This window comes from Ailuropoda melanoleuca, chromosome 6 (assembly GCF_002007445.2).
Source record: "Ailuropoda melanoleuca isolate Jingjing chromosome 6, ASM200744v2, whole genome shotgun sequence".
In the NCBI taxonomy this organism is placed as follows: Eukaryota; Metazoa; Chordata; class Mammalia; order Carnivora; family Ursidae; genus Ailuropoda; species Ailuropoda melanoleuca.
The window spans coordinates 114,118,822-114,140,810 of NC_048223.1; the positions used below are offsets into that span (position 1 = coordinate 114,118,822).

Below are 21,989 nucleotides of genomic sequence, written 5' to 3' on the forward strand. Positions count from 1 at the left end.
ATATATATATATATATATATAATCTTTTATAAAAAATGTTTCCTTTCTAGGAGCACCGGGGTTGCTTAGTCGGTTAAGTGTTCAACTCTCGATTTCAGTGCAGGTCTTGATCTCAGGGCCATGAGTTCAAGCCCCACAATGGGCTCCATGCTGGATGTGGAATCTACTTAAAAAAAAAAAGTTTCCTTTCTAACTACAAGGAATACAATTAAAATAAGCACATAAATCTTCATAATGCAAGGAAGATTGTTACTCAGGAGACCAAAAAAGCAGAGGAGGTCTCTCTCAAAAGAAAAGTCTTCATATCATATAAAATGGACCTTAAAAAAACAGTCACCATTTTGTCAGAAACTGGTAAAAAAAAAAAAAAAAAGGGCATTCCAGGTGGAAACAGAGTCAAAAGCATAGTTGTGTTTGGAAAAGATGAACAGTCTAGCTTGACCTAACCAAAGGTTTCAGAGACAGAAAAGTGAAGTGGGCTATCCAGGTCACGAAGAGCCTTGAATGCCATGTGAGAAGAATCTGAAGGCAATTCAAGAAGCAATAAGGAGGCCACTGCAATCATGCAATCAAGCTACAGAAAATTAATTAATCTGAAAGTCGTTTTCTGCTGTGCGTGCCTGTCTCTCTCCTTTGCTCAACGCTTAGGCATGCCCAATAAATTCATCCCTTCCCTCCAAAAAGTTAAAACATTCTGGTAGTTATCACAAAGGAGCCTTGAATACAGTAGTGGAGGAATCGAAAGATAATTCAAGAGGTAATGGGGGTCATGGAAGCTTTTGATAGGGAAGCCATACAATCAAGGCCAAGTTGTAGAAAATTAATAGCCATGATACATAGAATGAAGTAGAAAGAGGACATGAGTGATATTGGTAACTGCTGTCCATATTTTGCGATTGCTTTCTTTACATATTCTCAAAATTTAGGAAGAGCGTTACCTGAAATTAATCACTTAGTAGGCTTTAGTAGACACTGGAAACCATGACAAGATCTCACTTGAACTGCTGAACTGCCAAAACAATGGGAAAAAATTATAGATCATGTGAAGTCCTGTGCTCCAATAACTCTGATATTAATGGGAGTCATGAGCTAAGTTTGGAGAATTGGGCTGACTATATTTTTAGCTATCATTTGTCTCTGTTATCTTTCAGTTCTTAGAAAACACACATAGTAGTAAACAGACATGAAATTAGCTACTGTCTCTGCTTGACCAGCTTACAATATGCAATCTATACGAAAGTGATCCAGAGGGGAAAATGCAGCTCAGTCCTGAAATTTTGCTTCTACTGTCAGATATGCAGAGACGGATGCAAAGGCAACAACGAAAATGTTATCTGAGCATGTTTTAATATAGCCCCAGGACTTCAGAAGTCATATCTGCTGTGAATGCCCGTCTCGTGCTCTGTTCAATGCGTATGCCTGTCCAATAAATTCATCTGTTCCCTCCATTTTGTCTGCTTTCAAAAAAAAAAATTAAAACACCCTGGTACATATCACAAAAGACCACACAAGGATGGCAGCTGAGATGTTTGCTAGCAGCCACACCTGCATGTAATCTCTGTCCCAGGGGATTAGTCTCTAGCTCACATCACATGCTAGAATTAAGACTGCCTAATTTCATTGGTGTGCCACTCCAAAATCCATGGGTATATTGAGAATATAGTGATTTATCATCACACATCTTGATTTCTAAGCTTAGTCACACCCTACGCAGCATGGTTATCTAGTTTTACAGCTTTTCCTTTCTGAAACCACAGAAGGAAGGGGTTTGCCTTCCTCTCATAGCTATTCTTCTGGACTATATCAAGCACTCTAAGCCAAATGTTAGGCAATGGCTGCCCATTATCCGCTGGCTATATTTGCTTCTTTCTTGTTCCCACAATGGAAGTGATTTGCAATACAGGATATACACTTTGTTTGCTAGCTACAAATTGTAACAGTAGCCACAGCTAAGTTTTATTCACACAGTTATTCACAAATTAAAACAACACACAGGCAGGGCAGAAGGAAGCTGAGGGGTATTAGGTGTCTAGAGTGCAAAAGATAAGAAGGCATCACTCTCACGGTCGTGGCTTACACCCCTCAACCTCGTGCTAGCTCTGCGTGCGTGCACAGGCACACACCCCACAAAACCCAAAGATGACCAACTACAATACAAGTAAACAAGCCTAAAGCCACAGGTCAGGGTTTCTCATGTTACATTCAGTTCAGGTCAAAGTTTAACTGAGCATGCTGGTCCACTCAACACTCTCCAGGGGTTCACATCTCACTCAGAGTGAAAAAAGCCAAAGTCCTTCTGGCGGGTCACAAGACAGCACATGACCAGTCCCCCAGACCCCCACCATCTCTCTACTGCCCCCTCACTGTGCCTGAAACACTCCAAGCACATTCGTGCTTGGGGCTGCAATGGCCATTCCCTCCACCTAGAACACCCTTACTGCACATACTCGATGGCTCACGCTCTCTCTTGCTCTTTGTCTAAACACCATCTTCTCCACAAAGCCTTCCCTGATCTCGCCCATCCTGCCCTTTCCGCCCCCTACCACCACCCCTGCTTCATTTTCTCCAGAGCACTCATCACCATATGACATTCACTACCCATCTTACTTCCTTATATTTCATAAATATCATTTTCACATAAATGAAATAATACAACTCAAGACGTACGCTCCCTTGTAAGTTCCCATTGGCAAAGATTTTTTTTTTTTAATGTTTTTTGCAATGCTGCATCTCCTACTCCAACATAGCAGGTGCTTAATAAATATTTGTGGACTGAATGCACTGGGTGCTAGGCAGACAGGCTTAGGCAAGCTATTGTTTCTACTATTGGGGTGATAAAAGTATCCGTGAATATTGCTCCCCAAATAAAGTCAAGTTTGCCAAATCATCTCCACGAGGGGCTCTGTCCGTCCGGTGATGTTGTTAGCCTTATTAAATCAATATTAAAACTTCTTTAGAGAAGCAAATGTAAACACTCCCCATAATAAGTGCACATATATACATAATGTAGTTTAAGCAGAATACAAAACCCAAAGAAAGACTCGGAAATAAATTTGAAAAGAGACAGTTTAAGAACGTAAAAATGGTGATAGTAGTCTCAACAAGCTGAAGGCAGAGCACGTCCCTTTAGTCATAGCTCATGTCGTCGATATGCGTGACCTCCAGAGGATTCTGCAGAATTTGAGAAGTATATTACACATGACAACAATTCCCAATAAAACACCTTTCTTCTGGCATTCTATTAATGAAATATATTCCCACTAAATGTCATCCCTTTTTTATGACCCAGTCAATAAGATAGTAAAAATAATTTTTCAAAATAAATGTGTCCTAACTGGCATTAAAGTCATATTTTACAGACTTCATTTAGCAGCCCAACATCAATTTCACGAGGGATATTTTCTTCTGCAATGAATAATACAAAAGTAGAAATCATACTGTTTACCATAAAACAGCCAATAAGTGTGTAAGAGCCTTCTTTTCCTTACTTATCCATTAAGGCTTCCTTTTTTGTAATTGAGAAAGATGTCGTTTAACTTATGACTACCATGATCCCGAAGACTGAAGTGCTTCGTGGAGAACTTTTCTGTCCTACCAAATTCATTCTGATTCCACAAAGAAAAATGTTCAGGCACGGAGGCTTTGCTGCAAAGTCAAGGAGCTGTGTGAGGTAAACAAGCACTGTTCTGAATGGACACTGAAACAGGCAATCCTCATTTCCCAAATTTGCATTTCCTCTTTGCCAAATACATCTTTAGTATTTTTTGTTTGATTTGTACCAAAAATAACAGGAGGAGGCATGTAAAATAAAAACAACAAAGATGATGACATTTTGCTGGTTCTTTCTACTCCATACCAAGGTTGGCATTCAAGATCTTTTGTAAGTTAGATAGGATATTCTTATGTTAAGCCTTATCCAACAATGTGTCCAAATAAACGCATCCAGCAAACCTAATGAACGTCACATGACCCTTTCTAAGAGCAAAGTAGGCTCTCTGTTAGTTTTATGTTTGGGACACTTGACCAGACTATGCTATGAGCCTCATTTGAAATGGTATAGGACAACCAAATTCAAGAAGAATGTTCTCCTTTCACAAACTTTTCATTTTTGTTGTCTTGACAACACCAAACCCATCACAGACCTCTCAGAAGTTACATCAGCTCTCCTTTCTGGTAAACAGGGAGCCACCTCTTGCAAAAGCGAAAGTGACAAAGAGCCTAAAACTTTAGTGCCATGACTCATGATGACAGTCAGCCCCTTCCCCAGCCCCTCTGCCCAAGCAACATTCCCTAAGATGCTGCCAGTCTCTGCTCCTGTGGGCTAAAACCCCAGCTGAGAGTCAAGCATTACAGGAATTGAGTCAAAGTAAAATGAGTCATTGGATTTGGAAATTCATTTTTGGTTGCAGGACTTGGAAGTGGAAGAGTTTTTCAAGGTCATGTAGGGAACAGAAGGGAATAGGGAATGGAGGCTCTACAAGGGGGTCTGATGTATGCTGCGCCCATGATCGCATCACATTGCCGGAGAACAGAGCTCCAGGAAGAACTCACATCTCCCACTTCATCATCCAATCCTTTCATGGGAATGCATTGCCTGCTGTAGAGGGCCTGCCATTTGGATAGTTTTTAAGGGGGCACAATTGGAATCAACCTTAAAAAGAATTAATTTTCAGATTTTTTTTTGATTGAGTGTAATAAGAGACCATGAATAAGAACAAACAATCCAGCCTTTCAGAAATATATCAGCACCAGACTATTTTGTGATGATCTTGTCCTAAAAGCCATTGATCTCTTGCTGTCAATCATTCTGGAGAAATTAATCCCCTAAGAGGCTATGAGGTTGGCTTTAGATGAAGCAAGGAGAAATAAATATCCTTTCTTCCTCAGGGCTAGAAGTGGTCTGTGCCTTGGTATAAGTGAAGGAAATGTCTGTAACGTTTTCTAGTGCTGAAGAAATAAGGTGCTCCTAGCTGGGCAGAGACTGAGTCGGGGAAGGCAGGAGGCAGCACAGGAGAGCGCACAGGGTGAGTCAACCACAGAGGACTATTTGAGGTCTTCTCTGGACCACGCTCACTTTCCAGTTTCTCTGAACTATCAGTAAAGCTCATTAAAAGTTACAGTCTAATACCTCTGACTGTGTTCAAAAAAAAATCTCAACAAGATATACGCACAAAGATGTTCAGTGTAGCATAGCCTATTAAAGCAAACAAGCAACGTATCTATCAATAAAGAACTATTATATTGGGTATAGGTACAACCATGTGCTTGAACATTATGCAGTCATAAAAATGAGCTATATCTGTATGTACTAATATGGAAAGATCTCAAGATACATTATGTAAAAATGCAAAGTGGTTTTTTTTTTTAAGATTTTTTATTTATTTATTTGACAGAGAGACAGCCAGCGAGAGAGGGAACACAAGCAGGGGGAGTGGGAGAGGAAGAAGCAGGTTCCCAGAGGATGAGCCTGACGTGGGCCTCAATCCCAGAACACCGGGATCACGCCCTGAGCCAAAGGCAGACGCTTAACGACTGAGCCACCCAGGCGCCCCAGCAAAGTGGGTTTTTTTTTAAGGAAGTATGTAGGAAGATCATAGTTTTATACGTAATGGATTGATTGATTTTAATGTCCTAGTAAATACACAACTTTTGTCTAAAAGAGAAACTCAACAGAATAGAATTGTGGTTACTTTAGGGGGTGGGACCTGTCACTTCTCATTTATGTGATTAAAATTTTTCTGTTTAAGTATATGTGTATATTCCTTTTTTATGTCAAAAGGACTTTCCCTGGATGGTTAAGATTAGAGCTCTTAGGACTGAAAAAGCTTTTAGTTAGTTTTCTGGACAGATGAATGGATAAAGAAGATGTGGTATATATGTACAATGGAATATTACTCAGCCATCAAAAAATGAAATCTTACAATTTGCAATAGCATGGATGGAACTATAGGGTATTATGCTAAGTGAAATAAGTCAGAGAAAGACAATTATCATGATTTCACTCATGTGGAATTTGAGAAATAAAACAGATGAACAGAGGGGAAGGGAGGGAAAATAAAATAATCAGGGAGGGAGATAAACCATAAAAGACTCTTAATCATAGGAAACAAACTGAGGCTTGCTGGAGAGGAGGTGGGTGAGGGGATGGGGTAACTGGGTGATGGACATTAAGGAGGGCATGTGATGTAATGAGTACTGGGTGTTATATAGGACTGATGAATCACTAAACTCCACCTGTGAAACTAATAATATACCATATGTTAATTATTTTTAAATATAATGTTTTTTAAAAGCTTTTAGTTAGTTTTCTAAGTTACACCTTGGTCTTGGTTTTGCCATGGTGAAGAGCCTCTGGCCATGCTTAGCTCAAACCAGTTCAAGGAGAATAGTGGCCAGACTGGGCGGGAGTGGGAAAAGTGACCAGAGGCCCCCAAAAAACAGCAGTTCCTAAGAAAGTTGTATACACCAAGACAGCAGGGTTTTCGCCAAGCTGGATGTCTGAACACAGCTCGTTGCTAGACACATGGGAGACAATGCTTTAGGAAACTAAGCAATAGCGGAGGGACACTGTGAGGGGGGCTAGGACAGCTGAAATGAGCGGGCACCACAACAACATAATGAACGGGTACCCCGACATCCCTGCCACACCCTGGCACCTGCTGATGGGTGGGAATGAGGGGTGTAGGTGTGAGCAGGGGCAGCATAACAGACACAAAAATGAAAGAGTCTGGTGTTGGGGGTGGGGGAGTGTAGCTGTTGGAGGAGAAGCAGAGTTACACCACCATGTTGAAATTATGTTTATTATAGGGGCGCCTGGGTGGCACAGCGGTGAAGCGTCTGCCTTCGGCTCAGGGCGTGATCCCGGCGGTATGGGATCGAGCCCCACGTCAGGCTCCTCTGCTATGAGCCTGCTTCTTCCTCTCCCACTCCCCCTGCTTGTGTTCCCTCTCTCACTGGCTGTCTCTATCTCTGTCAAATAAAATAAAAATCTTTAAAAAAAATTATGTTTATTAGAGAAATCAGGGCAAAAGGATGCCTCCAAAGCAAGGCTCTGATTTAATCAAAGGGATTCAGGGAACCAGGGCAGGCTCATCTTCAAGAGACACTAATAGGATGCTCACTTAAAGCCAATGTTCTGAACACCAGCAAATACATACCCTTTACCCCTTTAGATAGCTCGGCAGAGGTCGGAGAAAAGGCTGAGCTAAAAGATTTTGTTCATTTCTGGCCAGCTCCCCCCGCTCCTTTGTCACCTCTTCCGAGAGTAGAACATTCCCACCTTGCTACCTCTCTATGATAAAGATGTGCCAGGGTCATAGGGAAGCCTGATATTAACCTTAACATAGACAACCACTTAGTGTCCCCCCTATAACTGTCTGGAAAAGGGTTCAGGCTTCAGACCAGCCCAGCCCAGGAGTGTGAACGTTCCAGAAGGCAGGATGGTGTGGACATGACTGTGACCTTTCAATCACAGAGGGATAGCAATCCCTGGTCCGACATGGCCTCTTGAGGCGGGGGCTGTGTCTTACCCGTGGCTGTACCTCTTGCCATATACCCCCTGGTGCTGCAAACTCTCCCTACATGTTTGTGGAATGAATAAGTGAACGCCATCCTCGGAACTGATCCAGCCTGCTTTGTGCAGAGAGTAAAACTTCAGTGAGGCCCTCAGGTGATCCCTCACACTAGTAACGCTGTCAAAGCATTTACCAAGCTTTCAAAAAGGCCCTCGGTGGGATCCCACGCCTGTCTCTGCCTCTCTCCCTGTTACCCGCTGTCTGGACTTTTCTGGTGCAGGAGGCGGGTTCAAGTCAGCTCTGTTGGGGTCTTGTGAGCACCGCAAGCCAGGATGAAGAATGTGGTATTTTTAACCACACAGAAGTCTTTTAATTTTATGTAGCTAAATGTATCTACCTTTCCTTTTATGACTTGAAGGCTTTGTATCCTATATAAAAGGTCAGGTATCTTTTAACATTCTTGGGTCATAAACCCACCTGTGTCTTCTTCCAGGGTATTGATTGCTTCATTTATTTTATACTTAATTATTTAATACATTAGGAATTTTATGTGCATATGGAATAAGAAAGGGGTCCACACTGACTTTTTCTAAACAACCAGTTGTACCCACATTATTTAGGGAATAATCTCTCTTCTCACACAGATCTTAAAATGCCACTTAACTGTAACTAAATTCCATATAGATATGTTCACTGATCTTTTTCCACCACTCGATTTTTTCTCCAAACTAAATTGGTTTAATTATTGCAGTGTCATATTGTTTTAATATTCAGTTACGCTAATCTCTCTTAATTACACTTCTGTTTCAGAATTTCACATATTTCATTGTGCAAAATGAAGAACAGGACCGTTTTGCCATATCTCTAAAAAAAAGAGTCTACTGGTATTTTAATCGGGATTTCCCTTCCTTTACAGAGAGATTTCGGGGAAATGAACATTTTTACAAGATGGTGTTTTGTTATCCAAGAGCACGGTAGCTCTCTCTAATGGCTTAGACATTTTATGTTCCTGAAGGCAGTTTTTAAATTTTCCTCATAGCATTCCTATATGTTACACTTCATTTCAAATGTCTTCTTCTTAATGCTTACTATGCTTAATTGCCATTTTTTAAATTCTAATAACATGCTGTTTCCTGTTTTGGAATACTTCTTTACCACTTCTCCATTTTGCAAATTCCACTCATTTTTCAAGGCCCTATTTCTTTCTCTCTCTTTTTTTTAGTTTTATTTATTTTTTAAATTTTAATTTTTTTTTTTTTATTATATCATGTTAGTCACCATACAGTACATCCCTGGTTTCTGATGTAAAGTTCAATGATTCATTAGTTGCGTATAACACCCAGTGCACCATGCAATACGTGCCCTCCTTACTACCCATCACCAGTCAAGGCCCTTTTTCAATATCACTTGCTTGTAAAGTTTTCCTTGGCCCAATATCCATCAGAATGGACTGCTGTCTTTCCTCTGTGCTCCTTCAACATCTTCTATGTACCACCATCATACCACTGGCCCCTTGCAGCTTCTGAGCACAGGTCGCTCACTTTCCCTTGTCGGAGAGCCCTGTAAGTAGAGGAGCTAGAACCCCCCAACCCCCTAAGCCTGGCTCATAGTAAGCACTCGGTGATTACATTGAGTGAATGAATGAATGCCATATGCCTCTTCATGTTTCAGTAGCATTTTTGCAGTGTTAACCATAATGTTGATAAATGGGAAAATTTGCAATAATGTGACAACAGGTTTTTTTCCTTAAACTAAACATAAGCCATGTTTTAAAATGCAGAAAATTATCTCATAATTTAAAATAATAAATAAGAAATAAACACTAGATACATTATTTTCCTGGCATATATTTCAGCCTAATATAAAGACGAAGTGTTAACGGTGGGTAGAGCATACTCTGGCATTAACAAAACCTGAATTTAAATCTTGGATCAACCACTTATTAGCTAGATGGTCTCAGGCAAGTTACTTCTTCTCTGCCTCATTTCCTCTGTCTGTAAAATGGGCACAATAAATATCTTCATAATAGAATGTCTAAGACATAACTCAAACTGAAATGTCCAAAGGGCTTGATTCCCTGCTCCTCAAACCTGCTCCTTCTACACTCTTCCCCATCCCAGTTAATTACATGCTATTTTCCCAGGTGCTAAAAAAGAAGGAGGAGGAGGAGGAGAAGAAGGAAGAGAAGGAGGAGAAGGAGGAGAAGGAGGAGAAGGAGAAAGAGGACAAGGAGGAGGAGGAGGAAAAGGAGAAAAAGAAGAAGAAAAGAGAAGAAAGGAACAGAAAAAAGGAAGCATCCTCAATTCTCTCCCTTTCACTCCATGCTTCCAACCTACCAGCAAGTCCCATAAGCACTTCCTTAGAAATAGTTCCAGAACCCAGTGACTTCTCACCAGCTATTCTCCTACCATCTGGTCTAAGTCACCATCTTCTTTTTTTCTGACCATTACAATGGCCTCCTCACTGGTCTTCCTGCCCACTACCATCTACTCTCCACATCGTGGACCAAGTGATCCTTTTCAACTCCATCAAGTCAAGTCACAACTCTGCTGAGAACTACCCAAGGCTCTCCTATCTCAGTCAGTCTCCCTCAGAGAAAAACTCAAGTCCTCACAGAAACCTGCAAGGATGACAATCCCAACCCCCCACCTCTCCGACTTCATCTTCCTCCTTCTCGCCTGTCCTCTCTGACCCAGCCACACTGGGCTCCCTCCTGGTCCTCAAGATAGACCTCAAGCCTTTGCATTGTTTGTCTTACTGTCTAGAAAACCCTCTGTCAGAATTTGCATGACCCTCCTCAATTCCTTTGGGTCCCTGCCCAAATGTCACTTTACCAAAGAGGCCTCCCACTATCATCCCATATAAAATAGCACCTCCCTTGCCCTCATTTCCCTTGACTTCTCTCTTCTACTTGTTCTTTATTTTTCTTTAGAGCCCTTTATCACCACCTGTCACATTATATGTTTATTTGGTAAGTGGCTGTCTTACCCCGATACCTAGAACAACTTGAGCACTTAGCAGGTGTTCAACTAATACTTACTGAATGACTGGACACATGAATACACGATTTATAACTACATTTCTACAATTTCTATAAAGTCTAGCCACAGAAAAGATTCTCCTAAAATAAACAGTAACTAAGGAGCTAGTGAGAAAACTAAACCATCACGGATACTCATGCTCATTACTTAACCCAATTGCTTAAATGAATCAAAATAAAGATTCCCTTGTTTTACACAGAACAACAACAACAAAAGTCTCCCCGGAATCCATTAGAGACTGCCAACCTAAACCTCTTTTCCACATTTTTTGTAACGTTTAAAAATTATGGCTTTCCCCCCTCCCTCCTTTCCCTAGACTCTGGGACTCCTCTCCTTCTGTTCATTCCTATTTGGAACTGGAAGCCAGAAATAGCTGTTTACTTCATTGTCCTCATTTCCCTGCATTGTTACCATTCAGTTCTCTGGTGGCTACCCTGTGGTGGATGTGTTTTGTAAATGAATTCTCAATAAGTTGGGGAAGAAAAGCATGAGTTAAGACCTTGGACACAGTCTTAAGCCAAACATATGACAGGGTATTTTCTGTAGGAAAAACTATGAATTGACTCTAATGGTTTCATACATACCATCAAAATATTATTTTCATATGTAATGATATTATAGAGCTGGAGAAAGAACACACTGTATAAAGGACTTTAATTTATTAAAATGTGAATAGTAATAATTTTGTATGTAGAGTGCTTCCTCTTATAAACCTGAAAAAAAATTATCTAACAAAGGACCACAGTCATATGATCTCTAATCAAACAGCAAGTAATTTTTGAGTGCTTGTCCCACAACTCCTGCTTTCTTTTTTATGCTAATGGAGGGCTCAGTAAGACAAAGGATTTTATGTACACCTACTAAATAAGGACTTGCCCATCCAGTTGTCATAAAACAAAATATGGGCAAATTCCTTATAGTAGTAAATGCATATTACATAATTTTCCCAATAAAATAATGCAATGTACTAGGGAAATACATCTCCAATACATTGGAGAGAGTCATCAAGTAGGTAGTAAGTCCAAGAATAACCACAGGTAAATCAAACATTTTAAAGCTGCTCTGAAACTGCATTAACTGGAAGAAAAGAACCAGTCATTTAAAATTACTATGGGGGAACGGGGTGGGGGGGTGGGGTGGGAGGGCACCTGGGTAGCTCAGTAGGTTAAGTGTCTGACTCTTGATATTTGGCTCAGGTCATGATCTCAGGATCATGAGATCAAGGCCCACATCGGGTTCCAAGATTCTCTCTCTTCCTCTCCCCTGCCCCTCCCCCCAAAATAAAAAAATAACAATAAATAAAATGACTATAGAGGGACCAAAGACACTAAACATTTCCATTCCACAAGAGCTCTGCACTAGATAATTTACTCCAACGGAAGGTAAATTCTATTTTAGAAGGTGAATTACCATCCCCCCCCAAAAAAACCCCACACAAATACTCCAAAAATTCATCTGGGTTTGACTTTGTAGTAAATGTTATTTTTTGCCTATAGTAGTAATTATATCTGAACATACCAAATTCCCACAAGAGGGAACAGCCCAGAAAAGTGCTAGATGGAAGGTGAAGAAATAGCCAGCCCAGGATTTAATTTAAATTTTCATGGGATAATATACAATGTAGCTAATACTACAAAAAGATATTCAGAAATTGACCAAAATTCTATCTTTTGAGACAAAGGACTACAATCCCACCAAAGCATGGTCTGGCTAGAAACTACTAGTTAGGAAAGCCACGGCCCCAATTTGCCTGGGATAGCCCCACTATACAACTGTTGTCCAGTATCCCATCAGGTTTAGCATTTGTCCTAGACAGAAATATCCCATTTGGATGATTACTTATATGGTATATGCAAAATACATTATATATTTAAATGTGAGCAATAAATGTTGATCAGTCCCTAATTAGGGTTTCCTAATGAGGCCCCATCCTCATTCAATCACAAATTCTAACCCCCTTTAATATTTTCTACACCAAAATCATGACAATCCTTACCCCCAGAGTATTCATTAAATATCTGTTAAATTACTTCATTAATTCATATATTAGTATCATTAGTCTAGAAATGGATGAGAATTGGAATAAATCTGGCTACCTTAGGAGAAAGGTTGAATAAATATTATCTGATTGAATATCAGTGAGAAAGGTCAAAAGACCAAAGAGTTAACTATTGCCCATCACAGTCTTCTTGCTTGCTGTCAAGAAACTTACAGATAAATGGTTGACATTTCTGTTCTTGGGGGAAGAGGAAAGAAGAAAGCATATATTTTCTTAAATGGAATCCTTTTTATAACTCATATAAATTTCAACTCCACTGGCATCTCTTCCCTTCTCAATAAAGAACAAATGTAAATAATTAATTTATACTAGCAAATACTTACTTTTTTCCTACTCAAATCCAGTCCATTTTCAATTTTTAACAATCTTGTAGCTACATCAATCCCTCTATGGCTCTCATATATTCTCCCTCTCTCTCTTCCTCTCTTGTTCCCTGTTCCTCTTTCTCTCCTTTTTTTACCCTTAAAACAATTTCCTCTCTGGTTTGTAGGTGAGCTGGTTTTGGCCTCAGGCTGTTGTCTGTAACAGAATGATGACATTTGTACTCTAGACCATGAGGTATTCACAAAGGAAGGAGAGAGCATACCCTAACCTGCATGGGAGAAAACAAGAGATAAGAATGGAAGTGCCTCAGGTAAGCCTGCAGGAAATGGAGGGCTTCCTCTTTCCACAGGCTAGAGTCATAGGTACCTGTGGGCCTTCCATGCTGTCTCCAAGATGGGTAGAGAAGATGGGCTACGCAAGACAACAAAGCTTCAGAATGCTTCTCAAAAAGTCCTTAAGGAAACGGAACAAAACGGGGTCTCTGGGCACAAAGTATTTACAAACTACACATTTTAAGAGGGAACAATCCCATTATACCAGTATAGTGAAGGCAACGTATACTGTCAGTTCCTAGTGACATTGTAAAATAGGATGAGTACAGACAGACAGCTGGATTTTCAATGATGTGTGTTTGATTATGAACTCTAGGAAGGCTTGACAGATTTCTATGGGATGGATGGATGAATGGATGGATGGATGGATGGATGGACAGAAGGATGGTATTCCTAGAGACGACTACTTTAACCAGGGTGAAATGCTGACCACTCACATTCTTTTTCCTTTCTCTATCCAAGTACATTAGAAACCAGGGATTAAGCAGATAACAGACAGCCACAAGTGAAGTGCATCTGAGGTTTTACTAAGTAGCATCTTGTGAATGGAGCACCAAATGTCAAACTGTATCCAGTGATTAGTACTACTTATATCAACGAATACTAATACAGATTAAGTTAGAGAAGAACCTGAAAGCAGAGGCTCATGAAAAAGAAATATTTCTCCCCAAAAGATGATAAAGACTAATTTACCATCTCAAAGGAAATGTTCCATAAATTTTACAAAATTTCATCTTTCATTTTAACGGGCTCTAATTAGTGCTGTTTTGTTCTTCCCTAGAACTGAGGGAGCTATAAGGTGCATATAAAAATAGGATCAAGTTAAGCACACACACTTCTTCTGGGGGAATGGCCTCACTCCTTCCCCTTGCTAGGGACAAACACGTTGTTTGGCTATTCTGTATTCAGCCTTCCCATGTGCCAGCATGCTTAAGCACTAGGATGTTCTGGTGTCAAATATAAACCTAATGATAAGGCTCATAGCCTAATCTGCCATATGAAAGGAAACACAAGAGTGGGCTTTTGGCAAGATGTCTACCTCAATAAGAACTGTGGTCAGGATGAAAATGTAACTCACTCCAGCATTATTTGGTGATAAAATACCATTTTTAAAGTGTAGTGTAGGGGCGCCTGGGTGGCTCAGTCATTAAGCATCTGCCTACGGCTCAGGTCATGATCCCAGGGTCCTGGGATTGAGCCCTGCATCGGGCTCCCCGCTCAGCGGGAAGCCTGCTTCTCCCTCTCCCACTCCCTCTGCCTGTGTTCCCTCTCTTCCTGTCTCTCTCTATGTCAAATAAATAAAATCTTAAAAATAAATAATAAATAAATAAAGTGTAGTGTGGGTAGCTGTACAATCAGGGATGAGTTGTTACCTGAATGTTACCAAGAACAGACCTCTCACTTCCCTTCTCTGCATTTGTAGTTCTCTATTTAGGAAAAGACTTTGATGTAAATGCTTACTAGCTTCATCCATCATCCCCTTGCCTTCCTGCTCTTCTTCCCCCCTCACCACAAATCTCGTGCCCTCTCATATTTCCCAGCCTTCTTGCTCCCCGCAGACCCTGCACTCTCACTCCTCCATGTTTCCACCTGTGCTGTTCCTTCTGCAAGGAAAGCACATTGTTAGTGTTCTGCCTGCCAAATTCCTACTCATCCTCTGAGGTCCACCTCAGATTCTATCTCCTGTGCGAAGCGAAGCTATTCTGTTATCAGCAGCACAATTAGCTGGCCCTGCCATACCAGCGTGATTACTCCTAGATGATAATCTTCATCACACCCTATTCTTGTCAGCTGTGTACATAACTTTATACACACACACAAACACACACACACACGCACACACACACCCCTAACTCAGTTTACGTTCCTGAGATGAGGATTAACCTTTTTTCATTGGCTATAACTAGTCCCTAACAGAATAAGGCATGTTATTAAGTCACAAACTTCCAAATAAGATCAGAAGTATGTACTTGTTCATAAAATCAGTTATTTAAGAATTTAACTGATCCTCAGAAACACACAGACATCATACATGCAGAACATATATAAAATAACTTGATATTTATAGTTTTAAATATAAGAACTGGTCTCAGAATTGGCTTTGCTACAAATTCATGGACGCACATATTAAGTGTATTAGAACAGTTGCCTACGCAGAGAAAAGGAACGTGAGAGGCTCCTGGCTGGTCCAGTCAGAGGCGCGTGCAACTCTTGATCTCAGGGTAGTAAGTTCAAGCCCCACACTGGGTTTAGAGATTACTAAAAAAAATAAACTTTAAAATAAATAAACAGATAGCTAAAATAAGAGAGGGGTCTGATGATGAACTAATGATGACAATGAGCCACAATCTAAGAAAATATGATTAACTCAAACTTTTCTACCTGAGGTTTCAAAACAATAAATAAATAAATAGTAATGCTATTTACAGATACAATGTGGGAACAATTTAACCTTCTGAAAATTCTGAAATATGATTCTCCCATTTATGAGATACTGATGTCAAAAACTATTTCTCTTGTAAAAAAATCTATTTATTGAATTACAACCCATTTATTTTGAATACAAGAAAAGTGCTAGAAGTGTAATGCGTTGCTCTTTCGATTTTTTTCGTATCAAAACTAATAATGGCTAAGCTTGGCCTTCAAATATATCTTATTTGCCTTCAGTTTGATAAACCACTTGAGGCTCTGTAACTCAAGAGAAGAAAAACTTAGCTAATACAGGCCAGAAAAATGGCCCCCCATATGACACCAAAAAAAAACCCCTCCATGTATTAATCGTCACAGCATCACCATGAGAAACTGACAAAGGTTGAGTGATGCAACTGGTAGTTACAGCAGCCATCCAGCTCCGGGAAGAAGTAAGACAGAGAAAGAAGAAACAGGACGGATGTCCCCCCTTTACCAATGAACAGATACAAGTTTGTTGAGCCCCACCATAAGCATGGAAGCAGAAGTCAGCAAAAGACTGTAGCTCTGATTCTTATAGTCCCCCCGCGCCCCCAACACTGTGGAAGATCCACTGTCCAGCAGAGGGGTTTACTGCTACTCTAGAAAACTGATGGCAGCCCCCCCTGCCTCTCTTCCTTCACCAGATACTGCCTAGGACTCAGCATGGTCTGCAACCAAAGCCCCTAATGCCAAAGTGAGGACACTTGAGGCCGATCACGTCCAACTACCTCTCCCATTACTGCAGTCTGACTCATGGAAACAATGAAAAGCCCCCATCCCTGTTAATTTCCTCTCCCTTCTCATCCCCTTCCTCCTTGTGCTTCTTCCCTCTGACTGCACATATCCCACCACTGACAGCCTTCCACTGTGCTGTCTGAAACCACAGATCCTTGTAAATAAAACTCCCTACATCCTCGGCCTTTCCCCAAAGTGCCCTCTGCCATCTCCTGACTCAGCTGAGATCTGGCTCTCTTCTCGCTGGCAAGCATGCCATCCTGCACCAACAGGCTTCCCAGGTCAACACATGTTGTACTGTTTCTTTTCTATGCCCCCTCCCGAAAAAGCCCATCCCTTAATCCCATCCTATGTCATCTGGCTCCTCTAAGAACCCAGCTCGTTCTCCAAGAACACAAGTCTGTTTTCTTCAAAATCTCATAGTCCTTACCCCCATGGCTGTATTCAGGGCCACTCTTTTTTTTTTTTTTATCACCATAATACTCTCTCTATATATATCCCATATTTTCTCTCTCTTTCTCTCTGCACTCAGCATATCCTATTATTGTAAGTATTTATGTATTTGTCTCTTCCACAAAACTGTGAGCTCCTTGATAGTATATACTAGGTCCCGTTCACCAATTGCTAGCACATAACAGGTGTTCAATAAATGTTGAATGTAGGAATAAAAACCTATGTTCCTGGGGCGCCTGGGTGGCACAGCGGTTAAGCGGCTGCCTTTGGCTCAGGGCGTGATCCCGGCGTTGTGGGATCAAGCCCCACATCAGGCTCCTCTGCTATGAGCCTGCTTCTTCCTCTCCCACTCCCCCTGCTTGTGTTCCCTCTCTCACTGGCTGTCTCTATCTCTGTCAAATAAATAAATAAAATATTTTTTAAAAAACCAAAAACCTATGTTCCTGACTTGAAAAAAATGAACGAATGGGGAGGAACTGTACATTTTTTCGTTATTGGGTTTTTCTCTCAATCTGTTAAAGCTATGTCTACTTGCTAGCAAACAACAAAGACGTATTCAAAGGAAAGCCAGCTGTCTCCTCTCCCCACCCTTGCCTTTGAGGTCACCTTGGTGTGTACTGCTCTATGGTATTCTCTGTGTCCACAGAGCACACACATATGCACACATATGGACTTTTCTCAGTTTACAAAACTAGGATTATGTATTACATACACTTTATTCTAAAACTTGCCCTTTTTCACTTAACAATGTACCATGGCCATACGTCCAGACCAAACACATTATGGATCTAACTCATTCTTTCTAATAGTTGCACAACAGTCCATCATATGGATGTACCATAACTTAGTCCCTCATTCCCCAATGGATGAACATTCAGATTTCTTCCAGTTTCATGGAAGTTCTGAAAACAAAGATTATGATCTAACATTTCTAGAGCATACATACTTTGAGGTCTTTCTCTGCCAGTGCATTGGACTCTATGCACCACACACCTGCACCTTTCTTCTCAAGACCCAAGCTTCTGAAAAGCCAGTGGGTTCATGAATGATCTCTTATGTGTACACTGTCACATGCCTTGTACAGACTAGGTACTTAATATTTATTATATTTAACCAAATCTAAGTATGTACTGCTTGCCATGCTGAATTCTGAGGACTTGGGAGGAAAAGAATAAAAATAGGGAATTTTCATTCTTAACTTTATGTATTTCTTATTTGAATTTATAATATAATACTTTATAATTTAAATATTTAGTATATCTATTAATTTGCTAATATATTTTATTATATTAATATATTATGAATGCATTGTAGTATGTTATTTTTATATTTCATAAGCAGCTTTTTTTCAGAACTTGCTGGATGATACAGAACTGTGAATTAGAAGAAACAAGCCCTAATCCAGTGGCTGCCAAATGTCGCTATACATAAGAATTCACTGGGGGCTTATTAAACATTCAGATTCCCAGGCCTCTCTGTAAATATTCTGACTCAGTAGATCTGAAACAGAGCCCTCCCATCAGCATGTCAAATATTCCAGATGATTCTTATTGCTGTACCGTAATGATTTTTAGAATTCGCAGGGTATCTTTACACACACATGGATTTGGGGGCTCTGCTTTCGGAGCTTATGAGCCACTAGATCTGGAATGAGGCCTGGGAATCAACATTTTAAGATTACCTAGACTGTTCTCCCCAGTTTTTGGAAACTCTAAGTGTTACAATTTCCTCTAGTTGGCAAACCAAAAATCAAGATACGATGGCTCCATTTAGGCCTTTAGTAGTAAAAATACAACACCAAATTAAAAGCCTTTGATGAAACTATTCTAAAAGACCACAAGACAGGAATGCCTTAACTTGTCCTATCACGGAATTAAAGAATATTTTTTATTGTTAGCTTGAATACTGAATTGAATTTTAGCACGCTGTTTCAATCTTAAAGACCAGAGGAATTAAAGAATGATCCTTTTCTCTCTAAAATTTTTAATAAAATCACTTTTCTTATGAAATTCAATAGTTTTCAATGTTTAAAAAATATTTCTACCCCATCATAACCTATAAGCCTAGATATTAGAAATAAGCAGAGATCATTTCTTAGGTTAATGAAATTTATCTTTCCAAATGTCTAAAGACCTACCTATTTATAAATTAGGTATTTAAATAGACACATTAACTTTCTGACCCTGAAGCTTTATCTCTACTTTCAGGAGTATAGGTGAGAGCAGATACTGAATTAGAAAATCACAGCAAAGCTCATAGTTTGACATCTTTTGTAAAAAATAAATGGCAAACAGACATTTTTCCACACCAGCTCAATTCCATAGCTACTCTACTAGGTACTCTGCTAATCACTTAGAATTGGTTTGTTTGTTTGTTTGTTTGTTTTACAAATTCATAAAAATGAAAGTGCTTCATAAAAACATCAGAAAAATCCTCAGTCGGTAATATGCAAGAAGTTCTGGTTCTCAAAACTGAAGTAGGAGGAAACAGAGTGGAAATAGCAAGTTAATAACAGCAAGGATCAAGTGTCTTTTTTCCTTCACTCTGTCATTACCAAATGCCCATGAAAGTATTGGGTATTCCAACTTACTTACAAAGGCCATTTCCTTTAAACTTAAGTATAGGCATTTTCTCTCTCTTCTTGGTAAATCAATGATTGGGATGTTTACTATTATTCAAAGGACTAATAATGAAAAGGCAGTAAAACAAAGCGATGTGATCAGAAGTCAGACAGACCTGGATGGAAATCAGGATCTGCCACTTACCAACTATCTGAGCTCAGGAAAGTTACACAATCTCTTAATACCTCAGTTCCTTCATCTGTGAAATGAGGAGGTAATAACAGTACCTACTTGACAGTTATTGTGAAAATTAAATGATTTAATACATGTAAAGTACCTGACACATAATAAGTATGCAATAACTGATATTAATTATCATGGGTTTTTGCCCCTGCAATATTAGTCAGATTTTTAACTATTAAATGCAAAATTATCAACACAGAGTTTGAAGAGAAAACAAGACAACTGAGTGACATGTCTATGTTTAACTCCAAATCATTCTTCTTGAAACCAGGTTCAAGAAGAAATATTTGAGAAATATTGAGAAATATCTGAACCCAACCCAGGGCTCTAGCCCTCTGAATCCCTGGGACCATCCTCATTCATATCCTCAGATAAACCACAGAAACCCCATAATAGAAGGGGCCAGAGACAAGGCAAAACTTCCAGGTATGTTGCGGGAGGGTGGAGGGGGTGGGTGGGGAATTGGTTTCTTAATGAATTTGATGCTTCCTAGGACATACCAGGTTCCCAATAGTTATATGGCTCTTATGGTGTGCAAGGTACTGTACTAAGGGGTTTGGGTGATATATAGCTGGATCAGAAGTGGACTCTGACCACAGAGAGCTTTACAACCTATGAGGGCTATTCCTCCCATGTTCCTTCTTGTACTTAGGACAGAGATCAGGACCAAGAGCCTTGGGGTTAGAGCACAGTTCAAAGTTGTATAGCTGGAGTCGCTTGGAAGATCTCATATACAGACCCAGGACCCTACAATCACATCTGTTCCACCCTCTTTTCTTCCTTTAAACACAAATCATTAGGCAACATTAGGCAGATAGTAACTTGGGGCCTCATGTCACCTCTGGCACCCAGTATTTACAAATGTAAATTCTGTCATTCCACCTAGCTCTTATCACCCCATTTCCAGGTATGGAACCAACCAACATATTGCCAGATCAACAAAGACCAGTCTCCTTAAAAAGGAATTTAGACATTGGAAATTAGTCTATTCATTACATGCCCCAGAGTGAACCCTGAAAAGCAGCACTAAATTATCCAACAGATGTTACTGAATTCCTTAACTGTCCCCCTCCAAAGCACGGTTAACCCTTCAGAGTAAAAAAAAAAGGCCCCAAAACAACTCTGCAACTCCTCTTACAAGTTTTAGGGTATCAAAGGGGGTGGTACTTATTGCTTTGCAAATACCCTTTCTCAAGATAATATTTTCCTGAAATGCTTATAGCAAAGCAACCAAGTCACTCATTTTAATTGCTAGCAAACTGCACAATGACATGATCTCTTTAATATTTCACTCATAGTAGCAGCCACTGAGCTATGACTAACCCACTCTCCCCAGCATCACCACTGGCTCCAGATGGCAAGAAACACATTCCCTTCACTCTTGCCTGAAAAGCAATTTGGATTTTTTTTTTTTACTTTCACCCAGTTTTACCTGCAATAATTGTTTCACTCCAGAAAGAAAATGGGTGAGGGATGAAGATGAATGCTAAGAGGAGTACAGGTAGAGGGAATTTACTTTTTTTAATGGGGTATAAGCACTGCAGCTTTAAATCTTACTGCATCAAGCCCTGGATTCCTTCCATAACCAAGCTGCAAAATGGTAACAAGGAGGAAAAAAATACCTCTTCCTCTCTCCTGGACAGCCCATCAGGCGGCTCCCCAGCAGGACAAGCAACGGGAAGCCCATCCCCCACGCCTTCCCAGCCCAGCCGTGAGGCTTGTACAGGTGAGCCAGGCACCGACCTTGGCCCTCAGGCTTCTCCCACATCCGGGGATCAAGGTCAAGGGCGAGAGCTTCCTTCTACCCTCCCCAGCCGCCCAGAGCCCAGGGATCCGTTGCCAAAGTTTCAGGCCGGGTTGGGGCCAGCGCGGCTCCCGCAGCCCCTCGCCCTTCCGCACCTGCCCGGCCCGCCCTGGTCCGCGCCCTGCCCCACCCGGCCTGGCGCGCGGTCGGGGGACGGTGCCCACTTGGTCCCCACTCACCCCTTGCGGACATGGTTCAGGCAGCAGGAGCCGAAGCAGGGAGGGCAGAGGAGAAACCCCGCAGGGCGTGGGGAGGAAACTATCCCCGAAACGCACACCAGCGCACACGCGCCCGCTGCCCGCCGTGGGGAGGCGGCTGGTAGCGCGGGGACGCCGCCCGCAGGACACCTGGCCGCCCGCTGGGCTTAGCGCGGCGGGCAGGCGGGGACGCTGCGACCGCGGGGACCTGCCGCTGGGCGCGGCAACACTGACAGCCAGCGGCCCGCGCTGGGCGGGGCCCGCCTCTCCGGCCT

At 41.0% G+C, this 21,989-nt stretch overlaps 1 protein-coding gene across 2 annotated transcripts in view; it reads right to left on the bottom strand.

The window, feature by feature from the left end:
- LOC117802758 (actin-binding LIM protein 1-like) overlaps positions 1-21,951 on the bottom strand; it is a 193,520-nt gene extending 171,569 nt beyond the window's left edge. Inside the window, exon 1 of one of the 2 annotated variants that reach the window (XM_034663327.1) lies at positions 21,697-21,951. In XM_034663327.1, the coding sequence (XP_034519218.1) occupies positions 21,697-21,709 (13 nt within the window). In that variant the 5' untranslated portion in view covers positions 21,710-21,951. Of the gene's footprint in view, positions 1-21,681 lie in introns of both variants that reach the window. The other variant, XM_034663324.1, reaches the window with a different exon arrangement.
- Positions 21,952-21,989: the final 38 nt, after the last annotated feature.